Below are 16,662 nucleotides of genomic sequence, written 5' to 3'. Positions count from 1 at the left end.
ATTAAAAAAACAAGGGTTGAAGTTTGAAGTTTGGGGGCGACTTCCTTTTCTTTCCCTTCTTCTTCTTCAAGAGTGGCGACGGAGTCCTCTCATCCACGGAGACGACCGAGTTCCCGATGCGAACTTTTTTTGGGGGGGGCTTTCACGGAAATTCCCGAAGTGACGGCGGTGGTTTCGGTCACTCGGTCAGCATCGGTGCTCTCTGGAGAGCGTGGAGAAGTTGTCCAACGGCCGGAATGGAAACTTCTGATTCGGTCGAGTCGGGTCTAACTCCTCCTGCAGAACACGGGCAGCAGGTTACACACGCGCACGAGAACGGGCCACGAAGTTCGGCCGAGAAAGGAAAGGAAAGGGGGGGAAAAAGTATTCCAGCTGTTGAAAGGCGAGCACACGGATTCCTCCGTGTCAGTCAGGCTGCCCAGCACACACTCACTCTCTGCCTCTTTATCTTTGCTTTTTCAAAAATCAGTTTCTTTCTTGTCTAGCCTCAGTTCCTGTCGCCGCTAGGCATTCTTCACCCCGCGTTGAGATTTATCACGTTTGAAGCCACACCCGTAGTGGCCGCGAAGTTCCCCTCCGTCCGACAAACAGCGAGACAGCTCCGTCACCTCCTAACGCAACAGCAGCAGGGGCCAACCTTCGGGGCTAGGAAACGCCCACTCCCACTGCTTCATGGGAAATGTAGTCAAAGGGGGTGCGGGGGGTGCGGGGTGGGAGGCAGCGTTTCCTTCGAGAGCTACTGTGGGATTCTGCGTTAAGAAATGGAATTCGTTTAAGTCCCCTGAGTGCGAGCAAGCAACATTCAAAGTGTTTTTGATATTCAGAAACTATAATAGCTCACATTACTGTTTCATACTCCGTATTCTCAAATGACAGAAAAAACACCATTACAAGTAGAGCTAACTGCTCTGCATTCATTTGTTTTACTTAAAGGTTCAGTGTGTAAGATTTAGGTGAAAGGGATCTATTGGCCGATATCTCATTAAAAATAATCCTAGTGATGTTTTCACTACAGTGTATGAATTGTTGTTTTCTTTACCCTTGAATGGGCCCTTTATATTCAAATACTTTATTTTTACATCTGGAGCAGGTCCTCTCTACCGAGGCCGCCATGTTTTTACAGTAGTCCATTAAACCAATTCAGTCCTTCCCTCCAATTGCATGAAAGTCAGTCTATGCAATCATTTTTCATTTCAAAAGTTGAATTACTGCACTCAGCCTACGGGTGTGGGCCACTTCAGGTAATGATGCAGCACTTCTGGCCATTTTGTGGCCAGAAGTGCTAAAACAAATGTGAACTTAAAATGGTGAATATGTTCCGAATAGCACTAAACAAATTCTAGCCACATTTTGCACCATTGGTGGACATGAAGTATTGGCTTACTTGTGGCCCAGATCTGGCAAACTGAAGCAGACCGCCCAAGTGCCATCATTCCACGCGATGTGTGGGCCGAATGTGGGATGTGGGACAAATCTGGGCCAAAACAGTTTTGCAATGTGAGTGGGCGATACAAGATGTCTCCTACCTCACCATGTAAAGTGGGCCTGTGTCTAAGCAAAACCAGGATTGGAGTACAAACTAGTTGTGATGTCACAAAGGATACAAGCAGAAAAAAAAAAACAGCTTTCAATTTTAGGCGAGCTCAGTCAAACTTTGCTCTTCCATCAGAAGAATTTTTCCCTCTAGCGTCAAACTTTGAACGTACTCACAACATACTCGAGGTCAAACATCCAGGAGACACATTGACCATGGAAACCAGTTTTCTGTGTCCTTTACTCACCAGGCTGAATGGTCCCTCAGATGTTTTACTATCTATAGGCCGACAGCACAGGGCTGCATCTTACAAATATTTTCCATGACTGTTACTTTAATTTGCCAAGACAGCAGACTACAAACTACATCTATAGAATCAGTGTATTTTTTTTTTTTTAAACTGGTCATCCAAATTGGTTAATATAAATAATTTGATGTTAATAACAGCCATACCAGATAGAGCATAATAATTAAATGTGTGTATGGAGTCTAAACTGACTCAAATACAATGTGGAAAAATAAAGCTAAAAGAAAATACTGAATATAGCACTGTCACTGTCACATTACTTGATGGTCAATTAGAGCATTCACTCCACAGCTCTATGGTGCCACCTTGTGGATTTAAGAAGGATTACTTCTGAGAAGAATTAACATCTGATGATTTTCTTTTCTTTCTTTTTTCTCTTTTTTTGATTTATTACACTGTGTTTATACTACAGTCAAACAAAAAACAGATTTTTAGGCTTAAGAGAGACTATAAGATGATTCAGTAAGTTAGAATCGAGTTATATGCATCTGTGAAACGTTATAAGATTACAGTCCATGAAATATAGAACTTCATATTGTATTATCAGTGTCTTTTTACCGCTGCCTTAAGGTCAGGTTGAACTGGGGCTGGCTACTGTCATGGTCGCCCATTTAAATCTGTTTTGATTCTACATTATCATCCACAAGATCGAATGTATATTTCTCCTGTCTAGAGCAATATAAAATAATGTCCCAATGATCAAATCTGAGAGACGATAACAGATGCAACTTATGTTACCTCTTTATCTTTATTGCAACATTGTTTACAGTACAATAACTGCCAGAAACATATTAAAATATATAGAGATACAAGAAAATAGACATGAATCGAAGGACCAAAAGGTTTAAAAGCACTTGAATCAAATGATTACATTTATATTTTAATTGGACTAAAACTTTTAATTACTATTTACATTATACAAACTAGATATGCATATAGAATATAAAGGGTATACATTTATATACATTATTTATAATTGCTGGCCGGTGTCGATACTTTATTGTCACTATTCAATCATACACGTTTCAATAAATCACACAAAAAGAGGGAGACTGACATCACTGAGATCTGAACACAGGTCCTCAAAGATCATCTTGTATCAGCCACTAGCATTTCCCTTCACTTCTTTGCCTTGTGTTCATTTTTTTTTTTTGCATGTTGTAAGGTTTTGAAGTGTGTGTGTGTGTGTGTGTGAGAGTTGTGCATTTTACTTAATTTACCAAATGGCTTTATCATAGGCAAAAACAGGAAGTTGGGGATAGATATAACACACACATTGGTTTAGTAACACTTGCTTACACCCCAGTGGCTGATTCAGATGTTTCCCTCTGCATACAGGTACACATAGACAACCAAAGGCCTGGATACAATCAAATACAAATTGATTAGAAGAGGTTTGTTGTGTGATAAACGGACAGGACGACACTCAGTTACCCATACAGCACTCACTGTAGTCAGGCGGAAGAAGATTTTAACCTGCGAGAATATATTGAAATGTAGGCAAGTACACCAGCTCACTAACAACTCTGAGTTAGTAGGTTAATGTCTGCCAACGAGCAGCGAGGAAAGACCTAATCCATACCGCCGATGATAACAGGTTTAATTAAAAAATACAAGAGAAGACAATCATTGACAGGTTTCGCATCTTGCATTTCATCACTGATTCAGATTCAACTGATACGCCGAATAAACATTAAACGTGAAGTTTAAAACAACAGTTAATATATCAATGCTATGAATTATATTATTCTTCTGATCAGGTCATAGGTCCAGGTTTACAAGACAAATGCATACAGGTACTATAGTTCAAATACAGTGGAGCCATGTTTTCATTTTTTAAAACAACACGGACACTTAAAAACCTCCAACAGTCCATCCACCTAATTTGTCGTTGCATCTACAAAACAGACCAGAGGATGGCGCTGATGATCGCGGGGGCTCACGGGAAATGCTATAAGTAACAACATCAGTTCAAGTAATGTTCGAGAAGACATCCATATTATATCATTGATACATTGATAATTTCCTCTGAATCTACATTAGATTGATTAATTTAATTGACAGATTTAGTCATACAAAGGGATATGCATTGAAATCACATCTAGCTAATGTGAGCGAAATCTCTTACGAATTATTTGCGGTTTAAACGGCTACAAGAATTTTGTGCTTTTCAAAGGAAAGTGCTATTTCTAACCACCAACATTTCAAGATTGTTAAAGAGACGCTAAATCCCATGTCGGTCATCTCTGTTAAAGAGGGATCAAGCTTGTGCTGGACGCAGAAATATTTACAGATCCCACACTGCTGTTAACCACTGCATGAAGTGACCCTGTTGTTGTTTTGTTCATGATTCGGTTATCTCTGATTACCTCCAGTGAATATTCAGAAACAACACAAACCGATCTGCCAGTTCCTCCTCGTCCCGCTTGAGGACGAAGAGGAACTTACTTCCTGTCATTTCCTTTATCAGTTAATAATCCACCTTCTGTCTTCGGTACCATTTATCAATGTGTGCAGTTATACTGAAAAAGGAAAATCTCTCTGCACCACACAGGCCTTTTTGTATATGGAGATCTGTCACCTGAAACCTGCCTCTCTGACATTGATCAGTCCATACTGCATCGTCCGAGGTTTTCTATCAAGTAGAGACTGTTATTATTAAAAAATATACATCTAGATATATATTGTGTAGGAATGTGATGATAAATGTGCTCACAGCGCCGCACCACAGGCTCCCAGTGGTTCTGCACCCTGCTCTGTAAGAGGTGAGACTCTTAAATGCCTTTAAATAAACAACAGCAGCACAAGTTAGTGGAGCTGGAGATAAGGGCTGCACACAAATAAAGGAATAGTGCAACGTTTTCCCATCTTTATTCTAAGCTAAGGAAGCCTGGTGTCAAGCTGATAAGCAGACATTTTGAACTAATCCTTTAATTCATCTTTTAATCTGTGCATCAGCTTTTAGTATCACTTCCCTCTGCAGGTGCAGAGAATGGCAAATATACAGTTATTCAAATAACTTAGAATAAAAATATTAATAGACATACAAATCATATAAGAATTGTCTATTATTCAATTGTTTTCTGATCTGAGGAGCAGTTTACAAATCAATGATGCACGGACAGCAAGGGGAGGTGTATACAGACAGCAGCATTCTACATTATTACTTAGCGGGTTTTCTTTTTTTTTTTTTACATCCATCTCACAAGGCACAGCCTCCACAATATGTCAACATCAATCGCTCCGCACCCGGCCTCTCAGTGAATTCACCTTCAACTTTCCGAAAAAGTTGACCGGCCTGGAGGTGCACTGTTTGGCAGGATGTACAGTACGACTCAACGTGATCAGAGCGAGAGCGTTTGCAGAGGGACAGAGATGCGTCCCGAGCTCTCGACTCTAAACGTCTCTAATGGAAAACACAGAGGGCATCTTTAACATCACACATGATCCAGAGAAAACACGGTAACATTACAACACAGGTCTAAATCAACAATATAAAACCTGAAAAAAAGGAGGAGGGAATGTGGTGCCTAGTGACCACTGCTGGCTTTACTGGAGCCCGATGTCCAATCAATGATGATAAAGCTGAGGCTCATTATCATAAACAGGAAGCCGATCCCAGCGAAAATGAAAGCCTGGAAGAGAGAGGGAGTAATGAGAGTGTCAGGGAACAGGAGACAGAAAGAACATTGTAACTTCACTAGTAAATCATATTAGTGACTGTGACCAGGCATATTTTCAGTGTTATTCTACCTCTGGCTACCAGACATTACTGGATTCTTTTTAGGTTTATACTGGCATCAGTATTTGAGAATTACTGTGAAGTTATCAACCAATAAAAAGATTTCAGTTCACACACATACACTCACACATGAACGTCTCTCTATAGTTGTGAGGACATTCATTGACATAATTCATCCTCTAGTCCCGAACCCAAACCCTAACCATCACAACTAAATGCCTAACACTAACCTAAACCTAACCCTAAAACCAAGTCCTAACCCTCAAACAGCCCTTTGAATTTGTGAGGACCAGCAAAAATGTCCTCACAGCGTTAAAATGTCCTCACAATGATGGTATTGAACCAAAATTGTCTCGAATAACAATAGATACACACACACACACACACACACACACACACACACACACACACACACACACACACACACACACACACACACACACACACACACACACACACACACACACACACACACACACCCCTAACCTGAGATAACAAAACCCAAACCCAACTTAACTTGAGCTAATTTAACTTAACCTAACCTAACCTAAAATAATTGCATACTGAATATAATGTTCTCACCAGGATTTTGGGCCACGAGCTCAGCGGCTCCTCTTCTTTGGGAACAATACGGATGTAGAAGACAGCAGGGAAGATGAAGATGAGACAGGGGGCAGATGTGGCACCTGGAGAGCAGACAAAAACACAGAATCCTTCATGAAACCAACTCTCCATAAATTCTCTGCCCCTTCACTTTTCATTACACAGCTGCTGCCTGTCTGACAGCACTGTAGGAAAATACAGGGAGGGGAAAAAGAAAGAGCTCGTATTTATTCTAAATTACAAAAGATGATATGAGGCTATGGAATTTAATGTTTTAAACTTGAACGAGCCTGTGGGATTCCATCTGTAAATACTACAGACACCAAATATTACCACACACGAAGTCCAGAAATCGGTGAAAATTTATCAAAGTGTTTTTTTGTTTAATTTTTTATTATCTTAAGTTAATGGTGAAACTACAAATGTAATGGTGGTTCTCATCTGCCACATATGATTCTTTTTCTTTCCAAAGTGTTCATTCCTGTATACGTAATTACAGTGTACATAACATCCAGTATAAACATGTTTACATATTCAGGGATCTCTGGTCTTATTTGTCCTTGCGTATCGCAAACTTTGAAGAATGATGAACTTTGGCGGCAGCACACATAATCAATCAACAGATTTGACTTGTCGGAGATCATTTGTCCTGGTGCCAAACTAAGCCTGTGTCTTGTCCCCTTTGTTACCGGGTTGCTCAAACCTACCAATGATCCCAAAGATGCCCAGGATGTTGGGGGCAAAGATGACCAGCAGGTTGATGAACATGAGCAGAATGATGGCGATGACGATGTGGCGCGGCCAGTTGAAGGTCTTGTTGGGAAACATCATCTGCTGAATAGCTCTCCGGACCTGTTCATTATCAGATGAAAAGGCCATTTTCAGTCATTTCACTATGTCGAGTCACTGCACGATGAAAGTAACGAAGGTATCTAGGTGTGAAATGCAGGTGCTAAAACGTTACGCACAGGGAAGAGCACGATGGGCACAGTGAGTGTGACAGCAGTGAGCACGGCCACGCGCACACACAGAATCAGAGTGTCATACGGGTCGATGCGGCTGTAGGTGTGAAGCAGCTCAGACTCCACTTCACCTGGAAAACATGCAAAGAGAGGAAAATAGATCTAAAGGTGATGAACTCCTCCCAAAGCAAACAACTAAACATCAACTGTATTAAAAATATGAATACATGAATAGAATTCATAGTATTAATTTCAATACATTACATAATCAGTAGGAAAAAAACAAACATAATCATGCTACTTTATCTAACAAACCATTTGTAAATCTTGATGACTTTTAGTTGTTGTTAACAGGAACAGTGCAATGATTATTCTATCGTATGACCACAAGAGGGCGGGATTGCATCATGGTTTTCAGCACCTCCTGTTATAATATAATAGAATATTTTTTATTTATAAGATAGATGGATAGATGGATAGATGGATAGATAGATAGACAGACAGACAGAGGACCAGGCCTCACCATAGAAAGTTAGGTATCCAAATAGAGCAGCCAGGAAGTACATGCTGTACATGACTGCAATGGAGATGTTGGCCACATGCTGCATCTTTTTCTTGGTGGCACTGAAATCAGAAGATATTGCCATGTGATGTCACACACGCACACACACAAGCAAACACATACCGCATCAGGACATCCACCATCAAATGACAAACATGAAGCATGTAGCCCAGTTACTGTCAAATACAATCTGAAACTGTGAGGCTACCAAAATATTAAATACATTCAAACTAATCAGAGCAAGCAACAGTGGTTCAAAGCAGGATGATAAATTCAATCTACAACATGCTACATAACACAAGCAGTGCCAACTCATTTCAAGACAAAGTGAAAGCAGTGCATGTGACTGGGTTATGATCAGCCAAGCACAAAGCAGACTGTAGCTTTTCCTCTTTGTTATGCAGCTGAATCTTTTTTTTTTTGTCCAGAACTTAGCAGGAGTTTTCCATCGTAAGAACATACTTGCGCAGCTCTGTGTAGATGGGCAGGACCTCAGGGTGGCACACAAAGGCGAACGCCAGGATAGGGATGGTGTAGGCCGTCTGAAAATGAATCCCAACAAATCACCATAGATACCAGCAGTGCCATCCCAGACGTTTTACCACCAACCTTGTGCTTTACTGCCCATTACTCCCTCGAACACATCACAGAGAGCTAATTGTTTCCCTGTGATTAACTCGGGCCTGGCTACAGACCAGCTTCAGCCTATTTAAGAATGCCTAAATGTGAGCTGCTAAGCAGCAGGAATCGGTCTAGTCTGGGTTAGTAAAACTCATAGATCTTTAGATGTTGGATTTTTTATAATAATCCAGAATTACTGGTCAGTATTTAAATTGGTTTTGATAATGTCAGGCAATGTAATGTCAAAATCAGACAAATTTAGGTGATTAAGACTGCATCCATTCTACGGCTTTTTCAAACTAAAACAATCTCACACGAGCGTTTTTGGCTCTGTATCAGTTTTAATCCCTGTTCATACTAAAACACCTGAAAGACCAAATCACATGACCAGTCACATACACTGAGTATGCACGTGCTGGTGTTAACAGGCTAGTTTGTCCCAACAGACACAGGCTTTGTCACAGATCGCTCCGATAACAGCTTGTCTCCTACACATGTTGTATTATTGTTAAATGCAGAATTTGACTGCAACAGCTGTAAGCAAAGACAACAGGGTCAGCAATGCTTAATTAAATTATTATTATAATACTATTGAGTAACTGATTATACATGTAGACCGTACACTGGTAGCCGAGGTTAATCAGTAAGCGGTTGTGAGTGTTATAGTCATCGTTTCCAAACTTCTACGTTTTAGCAGATCTAAAGCTCCACAGTAATGTGGACGCCTGGCCTATCCATAGCAGAGTTGATGCATGTTCAATTAAAAACATTAAAGTGTGGATGTAACCTGAGAGTCCTTCAAGAATCTGCTCCTGCTGTGAAGGTATGTACTGTGTGTAAAAGGTAAACACACTCAGAGAAATGTTAGGTCTTTCCCATTTCACTCATTACTTTTTCTCTTTGTCCGACAAAGGGCAGACTTGACGAGCGGGAGAATGCCAAAGCAATTTTGACTCCTCAGCTGACGGGAGCTGGGAGCGGTTGCTCTCCATCTCTGAGCCTTGACTTAACCACAGACTTTTGTCTCATAATTAACAGCTTGATATAACAAAAAAAGGGCCTCATCTCCTCCTGGGTGCAACCAAGTGCTTCAAACCAAGTGTGACTTCCATGCTTGGATTATGATCCGTCACTAGCAACATGCTGAAGATGTCAGTGGGTGCTTGTCAGCGGCCGTTGCAGTGGAGGTGGACTTTCAGACTGAGTGACATGCGTGAAACCTACTTGCGAGTTGAGGTTGGCCATTTTGGGAATGCAAGCGGGGTTTTCCTCCCCGCCAGGGTCCATAGCAGTGATGTTCAGGATGCTGGCGGTTCCGTTGAATGCAAAGTCCACAAACGGACAAGGGATGTTGAACTTCTTGTAGATGACCTGCGCAGGGAAGAAGAGAGCGGCATTAACCAGGAACAAAGGCTATGGATCACATTTAGTATACAGGCAGGGGGAAAACATGGCCCTGAGGGAGAGAGAGAGAGAGAGACGTGCGTGGATTACAGCTCGCACACCAAAAACTAGGTCAGACAAAGACAGAGAACCAACACAGCCTGGAACTGCAGCATGCAAACACTACATCGTGGCAATGAGTAGCGACAGTGGGGAATATTACAGAGGTGGTGGGAAGGTGAAAAGAAGAATCGTTACAAGCTGATCCCAGTGCATCTGAAATATGCAGCCTTGATGTCTCTGCCAAAAGGCGAGCAACAAGAAGCATGACGCACGATATCGAGCTCGCATGTATAATCAGAGGAACTCACCGAAATGAGGAAGAAAACCATGCAGCTCAGGGAGAAGCCGCTCGTGTATCCCAGGTATCCTGAGGAAGAAGGATGATTAGTATGTGTCTGCAAAGTCACGCTTAATCTGACATATGTTACACAAAAAGAGCGCACGGAAAATGCTAGTTTAAGCTTTGTTTAATACTTAACCCTAATAACTAATCACTAGTGAGGTAAAGCAGAATTTGTCCTGTTTGTTGACCTGTGTTTTTCTACCGCCTGTTCTTCTTAATGCCTTGGGGTGCACAAATTGATTTAATGTGCACGGAGGCAGAGCTTATTAGTGACGTCGCTGCACTGCCTGGCTCTGTTTGTCCTCCATGTCTCGGCAGGAGATGGACTTCTAACAAGAGGTCGGCCAATATGCTTCAGTTTCTGACTTCCAGACTTTTGGCTTTTCCTGCCTTTTGCCTCTTTTCACGGAAGAGCTGTGATGCAGAGAGACTGCGTGACACACTCCAACCGCCTCAAACGTACTGGGTGTGTGTTTGTGTCAACAGAGGGATGTTGCTTTAAAGAATGAGGGAACCTTAGTCAATCTATGTGTGTTGAGAATTATCAGGCATGGCAGCTTTTGGTCAAGCAGAGGCGTAAGCAATGCAACATGGGGCATTTCCAGAGGACAGCAGGGGAAATGCTCATGAAAGACGAAGAGAGGACGGGAAAAACACAGCAGCATCACTTAGCTTTGAAAAATACTCTGTCAGGGAAAAAATTGTATATAATATAAACTAGAATAGCACACAGAGCGTATACCTCCGCCAGGGACAGTCCCCTTATGAAACCACAATTAAATTCACTAGATCCAGATTTTCACTTTGAACCTGCACCAAATTGCACACACTCATAAATATCACCCCCTAAAGATTTTTTTTCAAGATCCATGAATTATTATCTGAGAAATCAACAAAAGTGTTGAAAAATACACATCTCACAATATCAAAGAAAGTGAATAATTGTTCAGCACCAAACGTTAATTGGTTCTTCCTGGGGCCATACAACATCTTTCCACCAAGTTTCGTAGTAATAACTCCAGTAATTTTGCCTAATTCTGCTTATTATCAAACAAACAAATGTTGATGAAAACATAACCTCCTTGTGGAGTTACAAAGGGAGAACTCAACTCAGAAAAGGGAAAAATGGCCCTTGAATAGTAAAAAAAACTTCTACGTGTGGGTCTGAAACCTGTGTAGTCTCCAACTGAATATATCTTAATACAAGATATGGCAACAGTACAAATTTAGGAGTTGACAAGAAGGCCACCGAGTACAGGCTAGTTGTATTTGTTACGATAGCCTTAAAGAACCCGTTGTTTAAATGAGAGGAGAAACGACACATTCTTCATTTCAAATGAAAAGTGGAATTCTTTAGCAATGACGCAAACAATTGTTCAGTCCAACACACACAGAGTCTCTGCTGTCACAGCCTTACTTGGTCTGGTGTGGCCGTTAGTTTATGGTGCCTAGTGTTAAAGTAAATGTTGCTGTATTACAGACTTCACAGATTTGATAACTTACTTGTCATACTTTCACAATTGCTTAACATTTGAGCTAAATGCTAATTTATCCCATAACTGTCATTTGCAGCTGCAGTGGCCACTGTTCAACATTCTCCCTTTAACTTCATCATACAAAAAACTGCATAATAGAGTGAATCTCAGATGAGATGAGTATTCCTACTGTAAGAAGGACATGAAAGTACACACTCACCGAGCTGTTTCATTAGAGCCAGTGGTAATATTACAGCAATAGATACAATGATGACAAGGTAGTTTCCATTCATGTACCATTCACTGCAGAGAGACAGAAACACAAAGAGGCAATTAAACGTATTGATTGTGAATTACTGGGCTCAGAGCGTTTGCACTGAGTCAAGTATCGATTGAGTCGACACAGGAGAAAAGGAAAAAGCTCAGGTAGTGGATGTGTGTTATTTTATTTCTCCGTAACTATGACTATGTTATTTTTATTCACAGCTAAACAGATACAGTATGAACACAGATTGAACTCTGTGGTTGTCAAGAAACTTTTACTTGAAGAAAAATCAATACAATTTAAATTTTCAGGATTAAGATGATTAAGAGTCTGCCATCATTATAACAAGATTATAATGATGGCAATTTAGGCTTCAAAATAAGAGCTAGATAATTGATTTGAGATAAACCTACAGAAAATATAAGATAATGTTTAAATGAAAACATTATATATGAGTACAGTAAATTATCAGAATATTTTCAAATCTGTAAAATACGTTGATAAACGATTTTGACCTCTAAATAACCAAATAGTGATTATTGTTTTTGGCTGATTCTAAAAATGAAATAATTGAAAACTAGGTCACACAAGAGCAGTCACACATATGGGTTTGTTTAATACAAGCAGTGATATTTCAGAGATTGTTAACATGGTGATTAAATGTTAATATACTAAACTCTAAAACATTAACATATTATTCTTCATTCTTCTTCTCACACATGATAACAAATGTCCTAACTGTTTATACACTACTATACATAAACTGTTGGGATAATTCAATTTATTGTGAACTCACAGTCACATGGAATCTGACACAGAGTGAAGTGGAAACTATTGTTGAGGGTAAACACTGGCTCTGACTGGACGTTTGGCAGAACCCATGACAAACAGACACCAGCGACCACACGTCATAACCTCTACAAACACATCCAGGAAACAAACATCTGTGAGCTATTTTTAGACCAACACAGTAGGAGTGATTCATTTCTAGTCTGCGGAGATTCAACATCTGTTGCGGCGCACACTGCACTTTCACACGTCTCAGACAAGAAGAGGCTCATCTGGACCGTGAGCGCAATCTCTCATTGATACAGACGTTTGGCTAAAGGTAAACAAACACACAGATACACAATCACCAATAATCTAACAAAAAGAACAACAAACACACACAAACAAACACCTCGCTTGTTATTGGTTGGGTTTAACCCTGTTTACTATAAGCTTAAAATAAACCTCTGACACTGTTTACACAAATCATCTTTTTCATTTTTTACTGATTTTCATAGAAAATGTGCAGATCTTTGGGGAGAGGAAGATCAGTTTCAATAGAGATGCTATCTTGATATTTTTTGGGTTCGTATATGGAACCAAACGTTCTTGTGCTCTGAGGAGACCACATATACACATTAAATCTCCAGTAACAGATTGAAGAAAAAAACAGGAGAAAATGCAAATCAGCTTCTGATTATGGTCCAGAGTCCCTCAAACTGACAACATAACCAGTCACTGTGTTTCCTCAGCAAAAAGTAATTGTATAATTTGATTTTGGAGTTTTAATTTAACAATTTCTTCATCTAATTTCCTTTAAAAATGTTGTATAAATAAACAGTTTTATTTTGAAATAAAGAGATAGAGATTTCTACTGTAGAAACATGGTGGTGCAACATGCCGGACTCTGTGGAAGAGGAGCCACTGTCTCACTAAAGGTCTCACTCTCAGGTGATTAAAAACCCAATGGTTCTAAGTTATATTATATTATAAACTAACATTACAAATATCATAATGACATTCTGCCAATCTTAACCCTAAATAAATCTAGAAACTCATAATATTTATAACAAACATAACCAGTCGACGCAGTATTTATTTGTTGCAGAGTTGTTGTATTTGGGTGAATTGGACTGTGAGGTGGCCCTGTTATTTCTCCCACTCCTTGTACAATATAAACACAGGCCCACTGACAGGATAAGATGCCACCAGGACAATCTAGTCTGTCATTTCAAATAAACAGTGATTGTTGGCCGTGGCCCACAGCATCGAGCCCTGCTGCACGGAGACAACAGAGCTGACAACAGACAACAATGTACAAATGTTGTCATAGTGACTATTTAGAGGGGCTTTTCAGTCCATATGTTTATGAGCACTCGTTTGGTCGTGGTGGTCTTTGTTCCTTTAGGTTGAGACCACTGCAGGTGCATGCACTTGTTTCCTCAGTTTTCAGTTGTTGCATTATTGAGTAAAATATCATCACCCTATATTTTAACAAGAGGGGACATTCCCTCTGTTGCAGCAATGCAGATGAGAGTCTGCACATATATATTTAAGGTTGTGTAACCAGACAACAACATGCAAATGCTCAATTTTCTCCCCTCTTACCTTCACCCACCTTTCTCAACACTGTGCATGGGAGGAGAGTCTCTAACTGGGGTAAGGGTGAACGTGTAAAGGGGGGTGACATCACACTCTGAAATCTCATCCAAGGACGCAAGTGTTGTTTGTCTCTGGGGCCACCTGCACCGGCCAGTGATATCCCATGGTTTACGTTTTCTGCCGCTGTGTTTTGATATGAACATTTCTCCCGGTGGCCGCGCTGCTCCCCTCCTCCGGGGTCACTATCACAGCTGTTCTCACGCCAGCTGCTCGGCACATGAGCTGCAGCGCCAGGTTCGCCAATAACTGGCACAGGCTGACAGGACTGGATGACTGCATGAAGCCTGAAGGAGTGAAAGAACATCACACCGCCTGTTTTCTCCTCGTGATGAGGAAATTAATATTAAATCTTTTCAAATACAGTGTCTTTACAGAATTTACTGCATATTGACCCTTTTACTTCGGTAGTGATCAATATTTCGAGTTTTATGTCATGATGCTTCATTCTTTTCTGATTCTGCAGCATTTCATACAGTTACATTACAAAGGTTTGAACACAGGCCACACTGCCACACGCACACTTGTTTAGCATTATAGCACACAATAGCACACTTGATAGCTATAGAAGACAGAACTAACAAAGAAAAAAAATGCAAAATGCATTGTTTTTCTTGCAATTGGGTCTTTATATTTATATAGCATTGACTGTTTTTAAAGATGTGCGACAAGACAGCTCCCCAGAAGTGAGGCCAAAGCATGTTGATCGCCACCTGATGGAGGGCCACGGAACAAGTCATTAATCCCGCCTCCTCCATATTAATGGATGGGACGTGGGCCAAATTATAAGTCAAACTACACTGTGTGCACAATTATTAGGCAAGTTGTATTTTTGAGGATTCATTTTATTATTGAACAACTACAGTGCTCTCGGTCAATCCAAAATGTTAATAGACCTCAAACCTGAATATTTAAGAAAGTAAAAGTGAGGTTTTGGCTTTCTTAGGAGAATATCTATGTGTGCACAATTATTGGGAAACTATTAGTGTGCAGAATTATGATGCAACTAAATGAAAAACGAAAATTTTCCCATCTCACTTGTTTACTTTCATCTGTTAAAGTGAGAATAATAAATAAACAACTCAAAATTTACAAATAAACATTTCTGACATTTAAAAAAAAAAAATCAGTGACCAATATAGCCACCCTTCTTTTCAATAACAGTAATAAGCCTTCCATTCATGGATTCTGTCAGTTTCTTGATCTGTTGACGATCAACTTTTTGTGCAGCAGCAACCACAGCCTCCCAGATGCATGCGATGGAGCATTGTCCTGCATAAAAATCATGGTCTTCTTGAAAGATGCAGACTTTTTCCTGTACCACTGCTTGAAGAAAGTGTCTTCTAAAAACTGGCAGTAGGTTTGGGAATTGATTTTGAGTCCATCTTCAACCCGAAAAGGTCCAACTAGCTCATCTTTAATAATACCAGCCCATACCAGTACCCCACCTCCACCTTGCTGGCGTCTGAGTCGAAGTGGAGCTCTGTGCCCGTTACTGATCCAGCCATGGGCCCATCCCTCTGGTCCGTCAAGAGTCACTCTCATCTCATCAGTCCATAAAACCTTTGAAAAATCTGTCTTCAGATATTTCTTGGCCCAGTCTTGACGTTTCAACTTCTGTGTCTTGTTCAGTGGTGGTCGGGTTTCAGCCACCGGTGTGTGTTGTCGTGTTCATTTCATTGATGATGTAAAAATGGGGTAAAACATCATGGATGACAGACTCCATCCTTCTCCCTGCTGCGCAAACTCTGGAAAGTGTTAGCTTCATTTCTGGATAATGTCAGAAGGTGGAGATGCGTCATCCCTCTTTATATAAAGTCTATGGTATATACAAATTATATGGAGTGTTCCCTATAGATCTGAAGTCAAATGTTTTTGTACATAATATCAGTGACTACTCACCCTGCAGGTTTATCCACATTCAGAAAGGCCTGGATGACCAGAGGAAACTCGTACTTGACTATGTACAGGTAACTGGACATGGCTGTGGAGAGGATATATACACACAGACATACCAGTGTGTTATTTCTAACATATGAATATACATACACACACAGAGCACATGTAATTCCCTGGAAAGAAAATCACAGAATATTGTGAGTATTATCCCAGAAACGTCAGGGAAAATAAAAGAAAAGTGTGTGTATGGGTGAGGACAGATGGTGTGTGACTCACCTCCAATGTTCTGCAGTGTGATGGCGATACCTGCCGCCATTTTCCCCGCGGTCCCAAAGGCCCTGTAGCCGAGCTGCTCATACGCACGAATACCTGAGCCGCACACACCAGATTAAAAACAATGTAGTATCCACACGAACCAGGGCTTGGACTGTAAACAGACTTCAGATCTAATTCATATTTTATGACAAATTGTTGTA

The 16,662-nt window shown here is 40.6% G+C and overlaps 2 protein-coding genes across 3 annotated transcripts in view; both read right to left on the bottom strand.

Moving 5' to 3' along the window:
- The window catches only part of LOC118104649 (guanine nucleotide-binding protein G(i) subunit alpha-2), a 49,903-nt gene extending 49,268 nt beyond the window's left edge, over positions 1–635 (bottom strand). Inside the window, exon 1 of the mRNA XM_035151682.1 lies at positions 434–635. The gene's annotated coding sequence lies outside the window, so the exon portion shown is untranslated. The remainder of the gene's footprint in view (positions 1–433) is intronic.
- A 1,924-nt stretch (positions 636–2,559) lies between these two features.
- The window catches only part of LOC118105401 (sodium-coupled neutral amino acid transporter 3), a 35,896-nt gene continuing 21,793 nt past the window's right edge, over positions 2,560–16,662 (bottom strand). For both annotated transcript variants that reach the window (XM_035153122.2, XM_035153123.2), the window contains 11 exons: positions 16,463–16,555; positions 16,190–16,271; positions 11,816–11,898; positions 10,086–10,144; positions 9,556–9,702; positions 8,173–8,252; positions 7,672–7,772; positions 7,155–7,279; positions 6,894–7,038; positions 6,166–6,269; positions 2,560–5,476 (listed from right to left, as the gene is read on the bottom strand). In XM_035153122.2, coding sequence (XP_035009013.1) covers positions 5,372–5,476; positions 6,166–6,269; positions 6,894–7,038; positions 7,155–7,279; positions 7,672–7,772; positions 8,173–8,252; positions 9,556–9,702; positions 10,086–10,144; positions 11,816–11,898; positions 16,190–16,271; positions 16,463–16,555 — 1,124 coding nt within the window. In that variant the 3' untranslated portion in view covers positions 2,560–5,371. The remainder of the gene's footprint in view (positions 5,477–6,165; positions 6,270–6,893; positions 7,039–7,154; positions 7,280–7,671; positions 7,773–8,172; positions 8,253–9,555; positions 9,703–10,085; positions 10,145–11,815; positions 11,899–16,189; positions 16,272–16,462; positions 16,556–16,662) is intronic.

Source organism: Hippoglossus stenolepis, chromosome 3 (genome assembly GCF_022539355.2).
Source record: "Hippoglossus stenolepis isolate QCI-W04-F060 chromosome 3, HSTE1.2, whole genome shotgun sequence".
Taxonomy (NCBI): Eukaryota; Metazoa; Chordata; class Actinopteri; order Pleuronectiformes; family Pleuronectidae; genus Hippoglossus; species Hippoglossus stenolepis.
Note: the sequence above shows the minus strand (reverse complement) of the source record. Positions and strands in the feature narration are given on the sequence as shown.